Consider the following 22728-nt stretch of genomic DNA (forward strand, 5'->3'; position numbering starts at 1 on the left):
TTTCTGCAGGTCTTAAATGATCCTTCAAAGTGCTTTTAACAGCTAAAGTACAGGTGCTTCTCAATTAATTAGATTATTCTTCAGTGATTTTAAAATTCAGACTCTTACTCTGCAGGTCCAACACACCTCAGCTGATTATTTCAGGCATTTGTTTTTAAGTTTGATAATTATGTCTCGCAGCTCGTGAAAACCCAAAGATTCAGTTTCTGAGAAAATCAAAAAAAATTTTTTTTAAACACAGAAATCATTTGTTTGAGGAGCTTCAAGATGTGACAGAGACTAAAGCAGTTGACCCAAATAAATTGCAAAATTGCATTTTGCGATTTACTTGGAATTAAGATTTTGGAGTGTGGAGGGCAGCGTGGCGATGCCCAAAATCCAACATGCTTCAGGAAAGGGTGGAAAGTTTCCAGTTAGTGATGATTTGGGGTTTTATGAAGTGGAAAGTCAGTGCAAAAAAGAAAAATTTTATATATATATATATATATATATATATATATATATATATATATATATATATATATATATAAAATTCCCTTCTCACCCACCGCGGGTGGTTCTTATCCTCTGAGCTCGGGTCCTCTACCAGAGGCCTGGGAGCTTGAGGGTCCTGCAGTATCTTGGCTGTGCCAAGGACTGCACATTTCTGGACTGAGATGTCTGATGTTGTTCCTGGGATCTGTTGTAGCCACTGCTCCAGTTTGGAGCAGTGGCTACAACACTGCTACACACACACACACACACACACACACACACACACACACACACACACACACACACACACACACACACACACACACACATATATATATATATAGATATAGATATAGATATATATATATAAATTTTATATATGTCTATATTAGAAAGGTTACTTCTGTAGGCTGACATTTCCATCAAAATACATTTTGAAAACTTTAATTTAAACTGAATTTGCAGTTTTCATAGCTGCAAGCTTTAATTAACCAAACTGAATCAAACCTTTTCAAGGTTCCTCTAGTTCATTAAGATGCACAAGCGAGCAGCGTGACGTTAAGTACTGCTATTAAACTCTCCGCGTCCGTCCGGTCAACATATGTATATATATATATATAAAAACAACATTTGACTTCTGATTCATCAATGGTCTCGTGCTCCCACTGAGGCTGCAGAGTCTGCTGTACAACACGGGAAAGAGCGGCACGCTACGGCCGAGCGGACGACCAGCAGGCAGCAGGAGCTCACGGTTACTGGTACGGAGTCACGTGACGAGTTCATTCACACGGCCGACACGGAGTTCACCTGGAACACTGACGAAAGAAAGCGGTCGCTTCAAGACTTCCGGTAAACCGCCGAACCGAACTACGCAACTTCTACAATGAGCCAAGACACCGAGGGGGGGGGAAGGCAGACAAACGAGTCCGTTACATGTTAGTAGTCGCTCCTTTAATACAAATGGCTGCTGAGATCTGCGTCCCCGCATGGAGAGAGTCAGAGAGAGAGAGAGAGAGAGAAAGACAGAGAGAGAGAGAGAGAGACGAGTAGGTTTAAAACAAATCCCTTAGGGTGAAGTTGCCGCCGCGCTACCATCTTTAACTTTAAGTAGAATTTGTAAAAATAAACACAGCACTACTCCAAGGGGCAACTTCACCTCAGCAGTGAGTGAGGAAGAGGGAGGAGGTAGTAGGGGTCAGAGGGCGCCCTCTCAGTTCAGGGTTTGAATTCTGTCCTGCAGCTCCGGTTTGAGGAGGGCGGCGGAGCTCCTCCCGCCTGCAGCGGCGATGTCCGCCTGCACGGCTGCATCCCAGGCAAACGTGAGCAGGGCAGCGGGGACCTAAACGGCAGTAATAAAAATAACAGAGGTTAAAACACATTCCTCCTACTTGTCTCGCATTCGTACTCATTACACTTCCTCGTGTTTGTGACGTTACAACAACAGAATTCAATTGATTTTATGTGAGCAGCCAACATAACATACAGCATGATTGTGCAGTGATTGGAATGGGATACATGGTTTTAGTTCCTTTTTTAACAACTAAAAACTGCTAATAGTTTTTTTTAGTTTTAGTTCTCTGTACTCTGATACCCCTAAATAAAACCCAGAACAAACAACAGCCTTCACGTTCACCCAAACGAAACTTGCAGTTCCTTACAATGTTCAGATTTGGAAAAGTCAAACCTTTTCTAAGCACTTCTTTGTTCTGGCGAGGCGTCGCTCCGAGAACTGCAGAGGTCCCGTCTGATAAAGCCGGTTTGAAGTTCAAACTTAAATAAGTTTTAACTCGCTGGTCAAATAAACCAGGCTGATATAAATCCAGTTCGGTCAAGCAGCGCATTTAGGGAAAATTAGACTCCTTAAAAATAAATAACTGCATCCAAATAAACTGAACACGTCAAACTGATGTAACCGCAACAGGATGGATGATTTATCTGATCTGTCACTTAAGTGCAGTGATGTCTTTTTTTTTTTTTTACATGTTTGTTCAAATTTGACAGAATAACATGAAAGAGATGATCTGTGAAAAACAGATTGTCATCGATTAGCTGCGTTTCTATTACAAATGTGTGCAAAACTGTCGATGTTCCACTGATGTCGAAAAGGCGTCGTTTCCATTCAAAGAAGGTTTAGATCACATGTGAATAAGTTTGTTAATCATTAAACAATCTTTCCATTGCAGTTTTGCCAAATGACACTAATTCTGATGCAACCCCGTCGTTGTGCCGCAAAAAACTTTTAGCAAAAAACCTGTTTCTTGTTTTTTTTAATTGACACATTTCCACTAATCAATTCATTTATTTTCATCATTCAAATTTGCGCAATTATATGGCCAATGGAAACATGTATAGTTTCGGCAAATGCATAAACCCCCCCCCATGTATTTAAAAAGGTACACCCTGCAGCTTTGAGTGTGCTTTGCATCGCTCGTTTCCGACGCGAACCTTCAACTCACCAAGTTACACTCGACCAGAGTGACCTCCTCGGACTCCTGCAGCTTCTGCCCTCCGGGGGCGATGAGCTCAAACGGCTGCCAGCCGTCCACCAGAGACTCCCGGACGAATTCGAAGAGCGCCGGCAGACGGTCCCAGGCGTAAAACGTGGCTGGAAGAGACGTCACACACCGCTCAATTCAGCTCAGCTCAAAACGTAAATAAGTAAATGCTTTACTGATCCTAAAGGGAACTCAAACGCCGCAACTCTTTATGCCCGTCAGTGCAGCCGCTAACACTAAGCTGTTCACTGAGGCCTGGCTGCTGCGTACCCTGCAGCAGGTTCCCATCAGGCAGCCTGACTCTGAGCAGGGTGTAGTTGTATTTCCTCCTCTCCCTCTGCTCCTCTCTCTCCCTCATGGCTTTTGTGCGAAGCATGGCGTTCTTCTCCACCAGCTCCGATCTGGGGAAAAACACGTAGTGAGTGAAACGACCCGCCGGTGGGGCTGGCAAATTGTCTACTTCAAACAAGCTCGTATTTCTTGCTGAAAAGTGTCTTCTAAGTCAGCTTTGTTGTGTTTCAAGTGCACTGACACGTTCGCACCGGAAACTGGACCAAAAAGCACATGGAAAGATTTCGTGTTTTGCTTGCGGCGACGTCACCTCTGCTGCTGGTCCTTCTTCAGCTCCTCCGCCGACAGGTTGTAGAACTCGGGCGGCAGCTCGAAGCGCTGCGCGTTGGGAGACGGTCGGAAAGCCTGAGGCTTCCGGTCCAGCTGGGCTCTGACCGGCTCTCCCCTCTGAAGGCGGTCCCTCCGCTCCTTCATCAACTCCAGGGCGTCGTCACTCTGCTCCGGCAGCACCAGGAACTCCTCTTCCTCCTCTGATCCCCGTCGAACGTAAACACGGGTTACAAAAGGCACACGCCGACTAAGCGCTGCTGTTTTGCAAGTCGAATTTTTAAAGGCTTTTGGTTTTATTTTAGGGCATCAGAGTCTACAAAGGGTGAATGTGAAAACGTGTTAAGACTTTTTATATTTTATTTGTGAAGATTTTGGGTTTTTTTGGGGGGGAAAAACTCTGCATCAGTTTTTCATTCCACTTCACTAAAATGCTATGAAGACTTTTTAAGGCACTGGGATGAAAACAGCGGGAGAAACTCACCTTGGCCCTCGACAGGCAGCATGACACTTATAAAGCCCAAAGCCTGCAGAAACTCCCGACTGCCCTCCACAGGACGTACTTTTTCCTGTAACAAAATTGAGGAGTGATTTTTAAAATGTTTAAAAATGATTCCAATTTTTTTTTTTTTTTCCCCACATTTTCCTAGTTCTGAACGTTGGCTTTGAGCTCACCTGGAACACCTTGTTGCTAACTTTTATCTTTCTGTATTTCTCCTCTGATGGATTCTTACATATATTGTCAACATACCTGTTAAAAAAAAAATCAGATGAAATAAGCTTTTAAAAAAAATATATATATATAAGGTAGAAGAAAGACTGGTATGTGGGGGAGGAGCAGAAAAAAAATGGATTAGGTAAAAATATGAACATATATAAGCAAAAATAATATAATATATTCAAGATTTACTTGCTGATGATGTCCACAGCTGCTTTCACTTTCTCTCTGTCTTTGTTGAATGTGTGGACCATCATAACCGAAGCCTCGATGTCGTCCTCTTCGAAGCGCTGACGGTAAAAACGCACCCCGTGTTTTGCCAACAACACCAGCAGGATTACATTTAATCTGGCTCTAAATCACCTTGTTACGTTTAGAAAACCCTTCAGGCATATTGTGCTTTCAAAGAGCTGAGGACACGTACCATCAGAATGGCCTCTTTAATGTGCACGTCCCTCTGACTCTTGGTTAACGTGGCTCCGGTGAGAGGGCAGGTGAAGTAGACGCCGGACACAGAGAGGCAGGCCGGGTCTTTCACTTTGGATCCCTGGAGCAGAAAATGACTGTCAGTAACTGCAGCTGTTCAACTTTTTTTGCTCATTAAATAAAGTGTTAAAAGCACTGAGCCTGGACGCACCTCCACTGTGACTGCATTTTCCTTCTCGGCCAGCGCTGCTGCCTCCACCTCCAGTTCTCTTTTAACTGTGAAAGGAAAGCAGAGGAAACTGGTATTACTTCAGCAGATTCTTGCAAGACTAAACAAAAATCTTAAGCGATTAGTTTTTGCTTTACTGTACACAGTAGCTGTGACTCTGGACTGCTGCTAAAGACTAGCAGCTCTTTTCATCAAATGTTTATATTTGCATCTTCTGAAGGTTTTTCAACAGGTTTTATGCAGAGTGCTCAGTCTATTTCATGACAGTTGCTGAAGGGTGAATAAAAACAAAGAACTACTTTCTAAATACAGATGCTGCAAAATAAAATAAAAATAAACCAGAAAGTGGGTTGGATGAATGGGTGGAAGTAAAAATGGACAGATGTAAAAGAACACATAGATGGAAAGACATATAGTGGGAAGAATCCAGAATAAATTCATGGTCTGACAGTGGGATGGATGAACAGATTGGCAGGTGAAAGAACAGAGGGGAGGAAGGACATAGATGGGGCATTCGATGGATGGAAGAATTGATGAAAGGCTGGAGGGATAGTGCAATACAGAGTCTTTTTCCAGACATTTAAGAATAATCATATATGATTGTTATTCCTATCAAATATTTTTAGTTATAAGCAGAGGATGCAGAAAGCAGCTGTATCCTTTGCCACAAATAATCAAACATACACAAAAAGGAATTCTGGAATTGAGTTTAGGCAACTGGGTTTATTTTTGCTTGAAAAAGGAATTGCGTTGTTTATTTAAATGTATTTTGAATACTGTATATAAAAAAGGGTTCAAGTGGCAAAAATAAAAACAATCCAGAGAATGGGTCAATTCTTGTATTTGGTTCATCTTCAGAATAATCAATATAATAATCCATTTGCTAAAACACCAAGTTGTTGCATTAGTTACTGTATTGACCAAAACGGTACTCGGTGAGTCCGGGTTCAGGTGACGGTGCGTTTCTCACCTTGGTTCCTGATGGCGTCCTGAGAGGTGTGCACCTTGGGCCGCTGCTTCTGCTCGACCCGGGCCAGGGCCGCGGCCCCTGCCCTCTGCGCTCCCTCGCTGGGAGCGTGCCGGCTCTGCTTGGTGCTGCAGCTGCTCGGCGCCACCGCAGGCTTGCTGCGGAAGCGAACATCCAGCATGTCATGAGTTCAGGTCAGACCGCCTCGAGTCACAACATGTAATAGTCAAGTTAATCACAGACGACAGAAATGGTTCGTCTTTTAGTTCTCAGGTGGCTTCTTTACTTAGCGATTTAAGCTTGTTGATGGATTATCTGCTGGTCAAAGTTAGCTGGGCGTTTCCCGCCGTCTTTGCATTACTTTAGTGATCTACTCGCAGATAAATAAATAAAGAAACTGCGCAAGAAAGCCAACATTGTGATTTTTTTTTTTAAATCAATAGTTAGCACCGCAGAAAGCAATAAATTGTTATATTTGCCTTGCATCTTCTGTTAACTTCTTCCCGGGTCCTGCAGATTTAAATTTTATGTCCTTTTTAAAGTCCTCAAATAACTTCTTCATCTTCTGGAGTTGTCAATTAAACATAAAAACATCAGCAATTAATTAACAGCAGCTCTACAGCAGCGAGCTACTTAGCTAGGAGATGGGAGAAGAACCAAAACAAAATCCATAAAAAAAAAACTCTGCTTCCGCCTCTCGAAATAGTTACGTCGCCCCCTTGTGGTAGGGAATAGAACTAATTGACCAAATTTAAAGAAAAAACAATGTGATGTTTTCTGACACTTCATGAATAATGTTAGAACACTGTTGGGAGCCTGGAAGCTATTCTTCAGGCTAAGCTGCTCGTCTTCTGGCTGATTCTCTCTCATATACTCTGCGGCCACGTTTCTCACAAGCATGTTATCGGTGCTGAGGATGAATTTTGTGTAGAGTTTTGCAAATAGAGGAGACAGTATTCTGGAACTGCTTTCTAGAATACTGCTCGGATCTTTTCCAGGCCAGTCTTGGCCTGTCCGCCCTCGAAGATTTACCCCAGAAAGGTGAAATAAACAGAAACGGTAACCAGGGAAATGTTTGTGTGTGAAACTCCAAGCAGAGCAGCAGCTTCTAAAACACCTGCGTCGCCTTATTCGCTTGTACTTTTTTTTTAGCAACTACACCACTTAGTATAAATGAATGAGATCTTTCAAAACATAAAATATGCTTTCAGACAAATGTTTATTTACTGATTTAGAATAACAAGAAGCAAAGGTGTCCAGCATTGAATGAGAGACAAATGTGAATACGCACATAGTTACTGAACACCTTGACGGCATTAAGACGACGCAGCCTATGTTTATGTGATGTCGCAGAGCAGAGCGACCCCGCGCATGATCCAGTGATCTGGTGACAGGATGGTCGGCAACGCCACTGCTGTGATGTAGTTCTGGTCCGTTCGCCTTGATTTCTTGTAGATTGGACAGCTATAAAGCTTAGGGTCAAGGGGCGCAGTGGATCTGATGGCAAACATGTGGATCACAGGCATGGGGGTGAACAACACTTTGGGTGAGGGCTCACTAAGATGGATGTTCTTTCTGTTCCAGCCGGCACCTTCCAGGTACAAACCGTGGACGTAAACTCCCTCCTGTTAAGGAAATGAAGTTTCGGTTTAGTTGCTTTTTTTTTGTTTTGTTTTTTTCCCCTTGCAGATACACCTGCTGTTATTGCTCCTCACGGCTATGGCTGCCGCACAAAAGGTGGCAAGAAACTCACCGTGGGTGGGGCAGTGATTTCATCCCTTGCCTTTTTCAAAACTTTGTTGTTAAGTGTGACGGTGTCCAAAGCCCAGCCTTTGTTGGCCCTGGTTACTTCTTGCCTCATGGCTGTGAGAAAACCTATAGACATTACAGGGTGATGGCATCAGTCAGTCAATTAACCAATTACAAAATAGTTTTTAAAAACCGAAAAAAATAAACTCTGTCTTGAATTTGTGGGGAGACAAACTTTCTTCTTCTTGCTGCCTTGTTGACAAGAAATGTGGAATATTTTCTAGTTCTTGTCTAGTTAGTCAGAACGTCAGTGTAAATCTGCGTCAGCTTAATAAAACTCACCCTGTGGATTAAAGAACCCAGTCATCCAGAAGGTTTTTGGTCTGCCTTCAGACACCCAGCTGTCGAACTGCTTGTTTCTCTCAAGAAGTTCGGTGAACCAAAAGCCCAAAGTGGAAGACTCCCAGGACATGTTCTTCCACAGGCTGGGAACACGGGCGTCAAAAATGTTGTCCAGGGCGTCACGGAGGTTCTAGGAAAGACAGTATAGCTCAGCAGGGAGCTCATCAAAGAACGTATGCTGAAATGAACAAGAAAATATTCGCAAACAGAAGTCTTACGTCGCTCATGATTATAGTGCCGTCAATAGCCAACTTCAGGTCACTCAGACTAGTCCGCACCACAGTGATTATTCTCTGCATTCGATCCACTTCCTGACGCAGGAAGATAATCATCGGGTTTAGAGCGCCCATCTTCTGCAACCTGGCTTTGACCTTCATTCAAGAAAATACACATTCCAGATTTTGTGGAGAAAAGAACTAGCGCAATTAAAAAACAAATCAGGTTAAACCCGACCTCATGTGGCACATAATCCTCAGGCAATTTCTCCAACATGTCTTCTGCCATGTTGTAAACAATGGACTCTCGAGTTGCACCTGAGCCTCCTCCGCTTTCCTTCGGCTGAATATTGGTGATCGTGTCCAACACTTCAGCGGACGTATTTGCCTGATATCTATGAAATGTTGTAAAATGCAGCAGAAATGTGACGCTTGCCATGTCGGACGTCAGGTTTTTGCTCTTAACGGGGATGGCGCTTCCCATAAATTCAGCATCTTACGTGATATCGGCATTAGAATGCAGGCCCAACGCTTCGGGCGCATCAAGAGGAGGCAAGCTCTGGATGTAATTCATGTACTCCTCAACTGTCTCACAAACAGGGATTCTGTAGCCCGTGTAGAAGACAAATGATGGGTCTAGCATCTTCTTACTGAACCACACCTGTAGTTAAAAGCATATAGTCTTACATATTTCATAAACGTTACAATAGTGGACATGTAGGAACTAATTAGGACAAGACTGGGAACTGTACACGAGCAAAACACTTCAGCAGGCGTTTATCGTAGTCGTCTGTGACCCTTCCTCCGTATTGCACTTCAGCGAGCATGTATCGCACCGTTACCCATGAAACATCCTGCGGAGGGAAAAAAGGACAAACTAATGAATTCGGCAGAGACCTTCAGACATTCGGACCGTTTTTGATTCATCCTTACCTGCTTGGGCCCACAATCATCCAAGTGTCTCTCAACAAATTCCACACTTGCAGAGAAATCGGCCGAGTTGAACTCGTAAGGTATGTTCCAACCCAAAGGCCCAAATTTGCGGCGTTCCTGTGACAAAAAAAGCAACAGCCTTAAATTCCCCTTGCTGACTAGACCGTCATAGACAATCAGGAACTGCAGACATTTTTAAAAAACATCTTAGATGTTAAATGCTCGTTGTGTGTGTTTTTTTAAAGACTACGTTCTACTGGAATACTCAAATTATCTCAATACAACTTTAAAGCTCAACTAACAAGACAAAAAAAAAAAATAAATAAAAACATTTCAAACTTTACTCTAAAGCAGCGGTTCCCAAACTGGCTCATCAAGCATCAGCCCTGCATGTCTTCAGTGTCTCCTTGCTTCCAAACTCCTAACTTAAATGAATGAGGGATTAACAGGCTTCTGCAGCATTTGGTGGGTGCAGAGGACATTATGCGGTCATTTGAATCAAGTGTGCCAGAACAGAGATACATCTAAATATGCAAACTAGGAGTGCTTAAGGATCATATCTGGGAACCACTGCTCTAAAGTATACATTTTTTCAACCCAGTTTTCCCAAAAAAAGGCATTTTCAACATTTTCAGTGGACTGTATATTAAACAAAGTTCCGGTTATTTACAAGTTACTAATTTTGTCAAAGCATATTTTTTGTTCTTGCCGGTCTGCATCTATTATTACGAGAGTATTGACGTAGTAAGTTGAAATTTTATCTTTGTAAGAACAGTCATATTATTACAAGAATAAAGTCAAAATATTTCAAGTACAAGTCACAATGTTATGACTTCATCCTTGTATCACTTTGACTTTATTCTCATAATTTTCTATTTTTCATTTTCTTACACAGTACTCTGTCATATGTTATGCACATCTTAATAATAATAATAATAATAATAATAATAATAAAAAGGCAGCAATATCGTTTGAAGACAATCACCTGCACTGCAGTGTGAAGAAAGGCCACACCGTACAGCAAGGGCTTCCACATGGGCAGGTTGCTGGCTTCCAGCTGGTGCTGTGAGATTCCTGCAAATGTTCGTTTTAAGCCAGCACGTATTCCCTGTGGCGGATCGTTGGTAAACTTGATAGAAGACTAAGGGGACAAAGAGGAGAAGGATGTTTGTGTGCTATACTAGTTGCTTAAGTTACCAGTAGGACAGAATGTAAAGTTTACTCTGTGTTACCTGCAGGAGTGTAATAGAGAACTTATTGTGTGGTTCTGTGGTGATCCACACTCTGAAAGTCTCATGCACGACCTCAGTCACCGTGACCGTTTCGAGCAGCTCGTCCATGAACTCTAACCCCAGGTGACAATTCTGCAGAAGGACCCAGCCTCCCTGTACAACAGATCAAGTTAGATGTTCAATAATCTGGCAGAGTCTTGGCTTTGACCTGGAAAAGGGTTTGTGGAGAGAGTTGTTCAATTTTCCAGTGGTATGAATTTTTTTGAGCCGTTGCTATACAAAGGCTCCAACATGAGTTTAAAGTGAAAGATCCACTTTAAGTCTAAATTTTCAGTCCGTCCCTTTAGGTATGACAAATCATCAGTGTCAACAGGAAGAAGAAATAGCAAATTCACCAATCAGACGAACAGAAAAGAAATGTTGAAAGAGAGCAGAAAGGGAAGAGCAGTAAAATCATCTCCTGGAGGGGAACTGAATTTAATGCACTGATTTTAGACACATGAGTTTAATAACTTGTAAGGCTGTGTATTATGTATTGGCTTTACACCAGCACTTTAACAGCTAAAGTCAGTTAGGGTGAACTGAAGACAATATCCCACATAGAGTAAATATACCTCCGTCATTGATGTCTTGATAAGCTTCCTAGCGTGGACCTCTTGTCCTTGTCCCATTGATATTGCTCTGCAGTCTATAAAACACAACATGTACATCGGCAAAACTCATTCGACTTTATTTGCATTGCAATGTTCTAGTTTTATTACCCACTCATCCATCTTTAATCAATCAGTTAATCAAGTTTATTTGTGTAGCACATTTCATCAGCAAGGCGGTTCAAGGTGCTTCGCATAACAAAAACAAAAAATCACAAAATTATCGTTAATGCCATGATACATAGGACGGTGTGAATTCTGTCATACTCAGACTGCATACATGTTGGCGTTATTAAGTGTTATTAAGTTTGCAGTTTGCTTAAAAGTAAATGGAGTGTGGCTGCAACTAACAATTATTTTAATTATTGATTAATCCATGATTATTCTGCCAATTAATCAAAAAGACTTCACTTTTAGCCCTTTTTATACAATATTAGAAATACATCAAACGATGCAAATAAATAATTTAGCTCCTTAAATGAGAAAATAAGAACTTTATTGCCTAAAATGCAACAAAAATAGAATTCCTTTTGTGTACGCTTGATCAGTCGTATAAAAGAATCCATATATACTGTAGCTAAAAACACACTTTTCACATCAACGTGAAAAACCTTTTTCTTTTGAAGGGCTAATCTATTGATTTTTTTGCTATCTACAATTAGTAAGTAGATAGCAAAAGGTGCTTAATAATTTTTTTGTTTTTACAGAACTTCAACTGGGTGGAGCTAAAACTATGACACTTGAAGGGTTTTAAGTAGAGCATTTTTACAAAGGTTGTTTTTGTTTTTTTTTCCTTTTTTTTATAAAATGCAAAATGTACATATATTTTTGTACATTTTAGGCTGCTCTGAGAACTTTGTTCTTTTAGCAAATACACTTTTTTTTCAGTCTGTGTACTCTAGTTAAGGATTAACCCATTACTAAATTAGTTGGTGATTATCTCAATTACCGGTATCAATTCATCATAATTAATCCGATTAATTATTTCAGGCCTGAGAAGGAATCTACTTGAAGTTGTAAAAATGTTAAAAATGTTACAGCTGAACAGCCTAGGAAAGAGTAAAGGCAGGAGTTATTTTTCTAAGTGTAAATGTGGTCGAAATAATCTTATGACATGCAGTTTTAGGGATAATACGGGAAGCTAAAAATATTCACATCTAGCAGGAGAGGAGGACTCACCAAGTTCCAGTCTTTTGGCAAGGGCTTCAATTTGATCGGTGGGATCGGAGCCCATGGAGAGGAAGCAAATTAGGGGCGTTCGAGCGTCACTTTCCTCCCAAGTGCCATGAAGATTCAAGATCACAGGTTCGGCAAATCTGGCGCCCATTGAGTCTTCTACATACTTCATGGCTTGAGACAAGGTTCGATCAGGGCACCAGGATCTGCAGGATGAAATGTGGTAACTGCTGTATTTTATGTTTAAAGGCATACAGAAGAGGGAAAGCCAAAAATAAATAAATAAATAAATAAATCCCACCTTATCAGCAAAAGTTTGTGGAAGACGTCGACTGAGTTGTATCCATCAGGAATGATACCTTCCTCTGGGGCATCAAGATTTAGCCAATGTTTCCAGCTTTTCTCACTTTGGGTCACCTACAAATTGCACCACTATCAGCACCGATACAGTATGAGCTACAAAAGATTCAGGTGTAGGGCCTTGCCTGGTTTAGGATATTAGCAAACTGTGTCAGTTTGCTGAGTTCCACCAAGTTCAGCCACACCATATCCAGTATCCACTTAAATGGCTTTGGAGGACAGGTCTTTAAGTCTAGAGCTGCACCACCTATATGTGTTTCCAGAGATATTATTACTATTACGTAACAGCATATCATAACAAATAGACCAGCTAATGACTGTTCATACCTTTGATCAGTATCTGAAACTTGCTGTGTTCGATTTTGTTATTCTGCAAGTCAATCTTAAGGGCCAACAAGAGCGTGAAGACAAACTTGTGGTTTTCATAAAGGCCTCTGATTGTGTATTTGAACACTTCAAAAGTCAAAAATTCAATGATGTTTGCAATTCGAGTTTGGGTTTTGGAGGACTTTTCAGACCTGCGAAGGCACAGTCAATAAATGTTGGCAATAAAATTTCTAATTTTCAAAAGCATGTGCTAAACACATAAGGTTTTCTGTGCAAAATCCAGCCTTGGCGAAGGCTTACCTTTCAAGGGATATATCGAATACTTTGAGGAACTGACCCAGGGAGGTCTGGTACATGACATTGACCATGCTCATTTCTGTGATGAGGAAATAAAGAATGCTGCCGCGAGAGGCAACGGGACGATATTCCGCCTGAGCCAAATTGATTTTTGCCTCAGCTTCTGCCGCCACACTTAACTTTTCACTAACTTTAGCAGCAGTTTGCTTTGTTGTTCGCAGGATCCCGATCATGGACTCATCATCAACCAGTGAACCTTTAGTCACAAAAGCGCAAACAATCCATCAGGAATGAGTCAAAACTCTTAAGAGAAGTGTACACCAACAGCTGTACTACCTTTAGTGGAGCTGAGTTTGTATAGCAGGTTGTCTTCCAGTTCCTGCATCCTTCTCTTATTGGCAGTTACGTCCTCCATTAGCTTCAATCTTTCTGCTTCTAGTTCCTGTTCAACAAAATCCAACCAAAGATCAGAGTGTCTGACAGCAAAAATGACAACATCTTTTTAATCAGCAATACATTTTAAAATGGAATAAAATTCTAATAAACAAAGCAAGCACTCACTTGTTTCTCCTTGAGGATGACTCGCCCTAGCAGCTGGTTCTCCAGACCTTTCATGTTGACCGTGAAATCAATGATAGATGTCCTGGCACTGACTTCTGGGGTGTATGCTGGGTTAGGCAGTTTGGTGGTTATATACAGCCGGAAACCGTCCATTATACTTATCTCTTTGTCTCCAACTTTAACCTAAACCAAGATGGATCAAAGAAGCCAAGAGTGGAAACATTTTTATAATTTGTCTAGGTAAAAAATATTATTTTTTTGGATATTTCGTAAAACTTTTACAAACTTGACTTTGACAAGTAGGCTTTGTTGCCATAACAAGGCCTCCTTGTGTTATCATGACAGGCCTATAACAACGGGAGACAGACTCTGAAAAATAGACCTTCTCTGCCTTCTCCCTGTTGTCCTACTGCCATCTACGGAAATGTCAGAACCAACCAATCAGAGCCAGTTGGGTTAAGTAAGCTGGTGAAAGTCCTTCAGAAAAACAACTTAGTGTTACAGGAAAACTGTCTATCAACTGTCATTGATGGCGGCCACGCTAATGAGAGGGCGCATTCAAAGAAGGCTCTGCTGTGGGGAAGAGGCTGTGCCGCAGCAGAGAGCAAGTGGAAGGGTCTGAGGAGCACAAACACGAGGGGATTAGCAGCGCTAACAACCTCCTCCTGGCTCTGTCTGATTCATTCTAACCGAGTGGTGCATTTCTGCAGATAGCTGTTGGACCACAGGAAGGAGGCAGAACAGATCCAGTTTTTCCACAGATGATCTATCTCATATTAGAGAAACTTTTTTTTTTTTTTAAATAAAAGTTGCCAAATGCAGATATAATGCACATAATCATGATAATTGAGTACCTTAAAACTGGTCCCAGATTTAATGAAGTTTTTCTCAAGCACATTATCCAGGGCCGGGTCAAGCTCTTCAAATATATCTGCAATGAGCAGCGGTCGCCCCAAAGAAAGACAATCTTCCAAATGTGTACGGAAGAACTTATGGTTGAGAGAAGTGACCTGGACAAGAGATCAGAGTTTCCTTAATTAGGGTGACCAAAGGGGTGGGGAGGGGATCAACACAATTGAATTTGATTCGGCTGTTTACTTGGAGCTCATTTTCCGCTTCTTTTTTTTTAATCCATGACTTTCCTTGGGTCTGGGGATCTATAAGGAGGGGATATCTTGTTGCTTTGGTGACAACGATGCCATTCTGAACGGACAAGTCGTCTCCTGGAAGTCCCTGGAGGTTCCACTCGCTTATCTAAAAGACAAACAGGGAAGCTTAAGTAGAGTTTGTCTGTAACCAGCACTGACGTGCAATCAAACCGGATGCTTGCTATCCTTACAGTCGGAGGATCCACCAGGGCAGAGATAATGTTGAGATTTTCTGAGAAGGGGATTTTGTCATTCAGGAGCTCTGCCTGCCAGTCCTTCAGCAACTTGTCGCGGTAACTTTGATTGAATGGCCCGCAGTATGAAAGGAAGCCAGTAAGCTGGAGCACATCCCCAATAAGTCTAAGAGGGGAAAAAAAAGTTAATTTATTTCTTATTTAACGCAATTAGCATTTCAAGTAAGCCCCTACCCTTGCAATAATACAATTTACAATGGGAAGACCTTTTTTTTTTTTATTAACCTGTTTATTTGAGCTTTAAACTCTTTGCTCTGCTCTGTCCAGCGAACCTTCTCTCCACTAAGTCCATCTATCAAGGCAGATGCAGCCTGCATTTTATTCCTACACATCTCTGCGTCATCCAACAGGTCCTGAGCACAAAACAATAGTTGTCTAAGGGGGAATTTTTCGGCCATAACTCGAGAGCACACATTTTCAGTCTGAAGGCAGGGTTTCATGTCCTTTGTTCTCAAACAGAAAAGTTCTGAGGTTTGAGAAAGCACAGTGAATATTTGAAAAAGAGCAAAAGTTTTGAGAACAAGCATTACGAATTTTGAGAACAAAAGACACAAAATCCTGCTTTCAGTCTGAAAGTGTGTGCTCTTGGATATGGCAAAAAACAAACAAACATTATTTTATTACACTGTTAAATGCAAACTTTATTTTGAAGAGTAGATCATACCTGTTTCTCCTTCATGGCAGCATCGCATTTAGCCTTGACTTTGTCAAACTCTGCTTGCTTTTCAGCCAGCGTGGCCTCAGCATTGCGTAGCTCGTTATTAGCCAAGTTCAGGCGGTTCTCTTGAATGGCCAGGTTGGCCTGGACGAAAAATATAACGATACAACTTAAGAAATAAAAGCAGGCTGTGGGCAATACCAGATTTTTTTCAGTGCAAGTGTATTTTTTGTACATAACATTGAATAAACATTATACAGCCCTTGAACATTTCAATATTTTGTCATAACATCTACAAGCTAATGTATTTGAAGGCGTTTGAAGAAGAGGTAAAACTACTTTCAGATATAAGAACAGAAGTCTAGTTGCTTGCTACTTAAACATTTGAGATTAAAAGCATTTTATTCAAATTTTATGTGATATTTTTTTACAAAATAGTACATAATAGTGAAGTGAGAGGAAAATTCTGTAAAACACAAAAGCCCTGCATAATTTTCCTTGAACTTCACAATTATGCACTACTTGGAAATGGAACATCACGTAAGGTCTGAATACAATAAAGTCCTGTTTGTGGTTCAAGAGATAGGAATCACTTTTGGAAGCCAATCCCAGCTCACTCTCACGTCTCCTCCCCAATACCCTTAAAATACGAAGTAAAAGCAGAAAATATTCAAAAACAAACCTTGAGTGGCAAAACCTCCTTGTTAATGGAAAAGAAGGAGGCCATGGCACGTGTCCATGCGAGCAGACCAGCCACGTTGCCGCACGCTTTCATGGCAGCCTCCATAGTGTAGTCGTCCATTTCAAAGTATGGCTGAAGCAGTTCGACTGTTTCGTCGTTGATTTGGTCCTTGGGGAATTGCTGAAGGGAGGTCAAGAACCCAGGACTACTCAGGAGCTAAAGAGCAGAAAGAAAAATCCCATTTGCAAAGATAAACAAGATGCTGTTAATGGACCAGTCTTATATGCCTTTATGTTGTTTAAAAAGAGCACTTAACTTTTCCCTTTACCTTCATTGCTTCTATCCAGGACGGTTTTATGCAGCGCCGTTCAGGATCAACAGTAACCGTGTCTAATTTTTTAGTGAATAAAATCAGGACACAGTCCATGATCCTCATAATCAAATGAGGAGGCTTAGCAAGTTTTCTCACTGTGGCAATGTCAGCTGGTTTGATGGTCTGCAAAATACCAAAAAAAATTAGCACAATGCTCAAGTTGTAGATATACAAATAAGTTCAGGTCCAGAAAACATAGCCTGTCTTTCAGTCATACAATAACAACCAGACCATTAGTGTGGACATCTCATTTAAAAAAAAGAAAAGAAAAAGAAAGAGTGTGTAAGATGTGAAGAGAGTCCCCAGTTTAAGTCACAGAGATCTCACGTTCAATGCTGCTGTTGCTTCTTCCAAAGCTGGCCTGGCTGCCTCCAGTTTGCCCTCAGCTACAGCTTTCTCCTTCTCAATTCCATCCACAAGTCTCTGGGCTTTATCCCTCACAACCTGGACCTCATTCTTCACTTTGGTAGCCGCTTCAGCACTAACTGTCACCTCTGCTAACACCTAGTTTTAAATGCAAAAAAAAACCCAAAAAAAACAAGACATATGACATAGAATTCAAACCCCAGGATTTATTTTTTCTTACATAGTCATCTACAAGACACAACCTTAATAAACGATAATGAAAGACTCCAAAAAGTAAATAAGTTGCCATAATTTGTCTATATATTAATAATAGACATTTCCAAACGCACAATTTAAAATTATTTTAAAACATTTAAGACAGTTGCCTTAAGGAGGGATGATTTGGGCTTATTTTAGAGAACTTGTCTGAAAATAAGTGTAAATTCATAAACCAATCTAGAACCAACTAGCTTAAAAAGAAACAACAAAAGCATTGCTGTAAGGGCCCACCTAAAGTTCTGAAACTCAAGACGCTGTTAAAACATCTATATTTGAAGAATGTCAGTTTATCATTCCAACGTTGTGAAGCAGAGTAGATAAAATTTATTACATTACAACGTGCCAGTATTATAGATCGATTAATACACGAGAAAAACTACTTAAAGTTACTACTGTTGATACCATGTGTTTAGCAAGCCTTAAATCAAAGGCTATACTTAGCCTTTATGACGACAGAAAACCACTATGAGTACATGTTTCATGTTTCTGCAGGGAACAATAGGTTGGCCTGTTCATCATTTACCTCATCTGCTCTGATAGATGCAATAGCCAGCTCTTTTTCCTTCACTTCAAGATCTTTTGATAGTTGTGCCACAGACTCACTGGCCTCCTTCAGTTTTCCTAAACCTGTAAATATTAATAAAAATCCTTCCTGAGTCATTAAAAAAAAAGTTTAGCAGCATTTATACATGCAAATCTGAATAAATTAAAATGTCTTCTGGAAGTTCAAAAGGCCAAGCTCGTGCACAATGAACTTATTAAAAACATCTATTCCTGTTAATTAGTAAGTAGCAGGCTAGCCTAGCTTCCTAAACATCTTACCAACATTCATGCGCTCTGCCAGAGTGTTGATGAATTCGTGCTTTTCAGAATATAACATTTTATAACCATTTATGAAAGAGAGGTAAGACTTTGGGGTCACGTGAGTTCTTCTGCGGAAGCTGAAAAATGAGCAAAACTTTGCGATTATGCACATTATCAACAAATATTTCAGGATCATGTGAAGTAAATGTTATTTGTGTGAATGCAAGAGACAAATGTAAAACCTTTCAAAGTAACTTTCACAAGCAGAAGATACTCTGTCGTGGTAAGTTCCCATGGTGGTCATCATTGCAGTCTTGACAGCAGAAGAACAAACCACTGGGAATTCTGACAGTAAATAGGTGGATACAGCTACCAGGGCCTCACTGGGCCAAGGGCTGTACCAGTCCATTGTACAGCCAGATATCAAGCCTGGAAACTTCTGACACCTGGACCGAAACTTCTGTCCCACCTATTAAAAAAAAAAAAAAAACACACACTTGGAATGAAATGAAAACAATTTAGAGCTATAGTTTTCAAATAATATTAGAAACAACAAGAATAACATAAAATTATAAAGATTTTGAAAAGTCTGTTGCTTTTAATTAACAATTGTACATTTTAACTTACTGGTGAGAAGCAAAGAACAACATGCAGATTCTTTTTTGCCCGCGATATAAAATACTCATAAAGGTTGTCAAAGGTTGGTGGGATGCGAGGAAACTCCTTTTTCATGATTGCAACGAGGTTTTGGGTGATCTCTTGAATCTCATCTTTTGCAAAAAGATTGGAGACCTGCAGACGGGTTTATTTTGCACAAAATCAACAGGACTGAAAACAAAAACTTACAGTTTAGAATCTAAAATTCTCTTAAAGGATTAAAGTACTTGACATGAAACTTCAAAAATATTCCAAGGTTTTGTAATCATTGCGGGATCTCACTTCTCCTGAAGAAAGCACGTTGTTCAGGTGTTCGAGGAAGGCTTCATCTTTGATTTCGTTGTCGGTGAAAATGAAGGTGATGCCTTTGCCGTCACCTCCAGCTACTTTGTACAACACTTTGATGTCATCGTTGAAATTATTCATGTTGTACGATCTTTCATAAAGCAAACAAAGATTCAGGAATAGACTGGCATTTGGGAGGAAAACTGCTCAGTGCTTGCAGCAGTAGACAAGAATAGAACTTGTATCTCTCTGCCCTCCAGTTGGACTAAAACAGAGGTGTCCATGTTTTTTTGTCACATAGGCCAAAATTGAGTCAAAAGTACTTGCAGGCCAAGAAAATAATAATAGTTCTTTTTTTTTGTTTTTTTACAACATGGATGTCATTGATCATAGATCCAGGACTTAAAAGTAATTTAACAAATTTATTGCTCGACTGAACAAATTTAGTTCCAGTTAAGAACAGGATTTGGGTCACTTTCTTTGAAAACACTCGATGCATTCGGCCAAGTTTAAGCAATTAAATATAAGCTTATATTGGTGCAGCAAAGTTGGCTTTTTAACAGGAGACTCTGGATAGACCTGGTTCTACTTATTACAAAAGCTTGGTTGTAAAAATACAAAATTTTTATGTTGTACTTAACAGCTTCCATGATATGATATTTCAAAGTTATATTCTTTTGTTAATTTGCAGCTGGGGCCGAACAAAATCACACAGTTTGGCCATCCCTGGTTTAAAATGTTTGCTGTTTTCACCTGGTCAGCGTGATCTGGAAGACAGTGTATCCAGCTATGAATGAAGCCAGCCGAGCAAGACTTTGTTTCCCGGATCCTCCAACACCCACAAGCAGAGCATTTCCGTTGTCAGTGCGAATAATTCGTGAGACCTAAAGAAAGGCAACTCTAAAGTTAGCATTGTCCAATAAGCTACCATTGAAAGACTTGCATGATGGTGGTTTTACATCTGACCTTGACAAGGTGAGTCATTGCATCTTTGAAGAAAACCAGATCAAGGTTCATGCCTTTTACTATCTCATTATGCTGAGCCTGATACATCTTCAGCTTGTCTGATAAGAACTCAAAATCGGGCACCTAAGAAATTGTTAGTTCACACAGATCTTGGGTGACGGTTTGCACCTTATAACTCCACCAAGAACCGCGATTGAAAACGACTTCCTACCATTTCATAAATTTTAGGTGGTTCAAAAGTGGCATCGTCGTCTTCTTCTCCTGTCGGCTCAGGTGCATCGCGGAGGAAGTCCACAAAATATGGCTCGGGATGAAGTCCATTGATAAGATGCGAATCAATGTCTTGGATCGCACGACATAATTTCTCCTCAAACCACTCTTTGTCTTTCTCGTTAATAAACCTGCAATGAAACTAAATCTTAGGGCTTTTTTTCTAACTTTCGACTTTCAAGTGGGGATCCAGAAAAAGTGAGCACAGTACCTGTCTGCTATCACCCTTGTACATTCACTCTTAAAAAGAGCCAACAGTGTGGGTATGTTGTAACACTCCGGTGCTTTGACGTTTAACATTCCTTGCCAAATTCTGGACAAATCCCTTAGATTGAAGATGTAGTGGAACTTCGATGGTGTGGGGAGCATTTTTATCTTAATGTGACAATATCAATATCAATATCAGTTTAACGTCAGTATTAATAAAACAGCTTCCTACATTAAAACTCAAACCAGGTACTGACCTTTGTCCACTGCCAGAGAATCCGTCCAGCAGGCACTAGACGTTTGACCATCTCTGTTATGCTTTGTTTAAAATGTCTGCATTCATGAAAATATCCGCAGCCAATTATACCTAAATAACAAGGTATTGGCAAAATGTTAAATGTCCAAAATGAAGGAAATAAATGCAATGAAAACCCTCCCGAACGCTACCGAAGATCTTGTCGATGGAGTTGTTGGATGGCAAAGTGCAGTTAAAGATTGTAAACTGCCTCTTCAGTCTTTCTGGGATGTCGTTTCTTCCACCACCAGGATGAATCATGGCAGCCAGAATCTGTACATCTTCAACAATCGTGAAATCTCCAGGTTTGTCAAGATTGTACATGCCACTCATTTCCATCATCTGGCGCACAATCTCGTTGGTGATCTGGTTCGACAACGGCGTTAAAAAAAGAAGAAAGAATTTGGTATTTCTAACCTACTCAACAGAAAACACCGGAAAAGAGGCAAATATGTGCAAGACCTGATCTCCCCATTTGTTGACAACAGGCATGTTTATGTCATCAACAAAAACAGTCATTCGTCGTCCGCCTGGTGGCCCGTAGGTGCTGCCAATTCGTTTTTCAATGTAGCTTTCAATTGTTCGCTGGAAGAAGAAAATGAGCATGTGCAAAAATAAAGAACAAAAAAAGAAAAAAAAGTGTAAAAATTCACCCATAACGTGAAAAAATTTATATTATATTTATATTTCAGACTTAACCTGAAACATTATGGGCTCAGTGGCAGAGGAGAAATTCAGCGATTTGAAGAGGTCTATCTCAGGATCAAACTTCTTTGCATAGGCTTTGATCATTACTGTCTTAGCTGTGCCTTGCTCCCCAATGAGCAGAACAGCCTAAATGTATGAAATATTGTTGGATTACACCCAGATATATAAAAAACAGATTTGTAGGGGGGAAAAAAGGCTTTTTAAAAGCAGCAGGTATTACCTTGCGTTGCTTTGCAATAGTTTCTAGCAAGAACGAGGTCCTTGTGTTGTCCACATTTGGGACGAGAATGGAAGTGTAGTCAGGCACGTCGTCAGTTGGATAGATGTACTCCCCGACGTGATTGTTCCAGTGACACCATTCTCCTAAAACAAAAGTTGTCATCCACACATTTAAACCTCACTTGATTGTACAAATGAAAAAGTACCTTTTACGATTTTCCAAAGAGTTACAATCTACTGTTCTTGTGAGCAAGTAAAAATTAATGGATTATGTTGATACAGTAGCCTTTAAGATTGTAGGAACCTGAAACCTATCCCAGCTGGTGTAGGTAAAAGGCAGGAACACTGGAGAAACAGACACCAGTGACCCCACAGGGAGTTTTTTGACAAAAATGCAAAGACCGAGAACAATGGTGGTCACACATTCATGCCACACATCTACATAACTTATTTTACACACTCCAGCTTACCGTTATTGTCGACCATGTACTCAAATATAGTCTCTCCTTCATTTGACAAAGGCAAATCAATCTTGCTTTCATGAGCTCTCATGTACTCCTCTAGTTTGTCCCTGCCGTCTAATTCCAAAATGGCTCCAACACTCCACATCAAACAAAAGACAAAGATGCGCTCAAGGTGCTTGCTTCCGGCAAAGCCGGGTACTTCCTTGGTTGGCAGAAAACCTTCCAGTAGGTTAACCGACTGAAGGAAAAGAAGTTTATTCAAATGAGCATAAAGCATGATGCTAA

The 22728-nt window shown here is 40.7% G+C and overlaps 2 protein-coding genes across 2 annotated transcripts in view; both read right to left on the reverse strand.

The window, feature by feature from the left end:
• Positions 1-1408: 1408 nt before the first annotated feature.
• On the reverse strand, positions 1409-6576 carry ubxn6 (UBX domain protein 6). The gene is made up of 11 exons (XM_055058116.1): positions 6407-6576; positions 5931-6085; positions 4943-5007; positions 4730-4852; positions 4498-4595; positions 4263-4338; positions 4072-4156; positions 3571-3790; positions 3240-3370; positions 2931-3079; positions 1409-1813 (listed from the first exon to the last, which is right to left on the reverse strand). The coding sequence occupies exons 1-11, from the start codon at positions 6487-6489 to the stop codon at positions 1685-1687; spliced, it is 1314 nt and encodes a 437-aa protein (XP_054914091.1). The 5' UTR covers positions 6490-6576; the 3' UTR covers positions 1409-1684.
• A 551-nt stretch (positions 6577-7127) lies between these two features.
• LOC129373196 (dynein axonemal heavy chain 8-like) overlaps positions 7128-22728 on the reverse strand; it is a 37720-nt gene continuing 22119 nt past the window's right edge. Inside the window, 41 exon segments of the mRNA XM_055050972.1 lie at positions 7128-7552; positions 7681-7802; positions 8019-8208; positions 8297-8449; positions 8532-8688; positions 8794-8954; positions 9046-9147; positions 9227-9343; positions 10212-10367; positions 10459-10611; positions 11073-11146; positions 12288-12490; positions 12586-12701; positions 12770-12891; positions 12972-13162; positions 13272-13524; positions 13605-13710; positions 13830-14012; positions 14684-14839; positions 14928-15083; positions 15169-15337; positions 15457-15584; positions 15896-16033; positions 16572-16787; positions 16900-17067; positions 17272-17448; positions 18092-18195; positions 18391-18509; positions 18615-18841; positions 19000-19164; positions 19312-19465; positions 20068-20198; positions 20281-20403; positions 20492-20681; positions 20762-20925; positions 21015-21124; positions 21205-21418; positions 21515-21637; positions 21752-21886; positions 21981-22123; positions 22450-22681. Coding sequence (XP_054906947.1) covers positions 7265-7552; positions 7681-7802; positions 8019-8208; positions 8297-8449; positions 8532-8688; positions 8794-8954; positions 9046-9147; positions 9227-9343; positions 10212-10367; positions 10459-10611; positions 11073-11146; positions 12288-12490; positions 12586-12701; positions 12770-12891; positions 12972-13162; positions 13272-13524; positions 13605-13710; positions 13830-14012; positions 14684-14839; positions 14928-15083; positions 15169-15337; positions 15457-15584; positions 15896-16033; positions 16572-16787; positions 16900-17067; positions 17272-17448; positions 18092-18195; positions 18391-18509; positions 18615-18841; positions 19000-19164; positions 19312-19465; positions 20068-20198; positions 20281-20403; positions 20492-20681; positions 20762-20925; positions 21015-21124; positions 21205-21418; positions 21515-21637; positions 21752-21886; positions 21981-22123; positions 22450-22681 — 6489 coding nt within the window. The 3' untranslated portion in view covers positions 7128-7264.

The sequence above is a fragment of the Poeciliopsis prolifica genome, unplaced genomic scaffold, assembly GCF_027474105.1.
Source record: "Poeciliopsis prolifica strain line A6 unplaced genomic scaffold, Auburn_PproV2 SCAFFOLD002, whole genome shotgun sequence".
Lineage (NCBI taxonomy): Eukaryota > Metazoa > Chordata > Actinopteri > Cyprinodontiformes > Poeciliidae > Poeciliopsis > Poeciliopsis prolifica.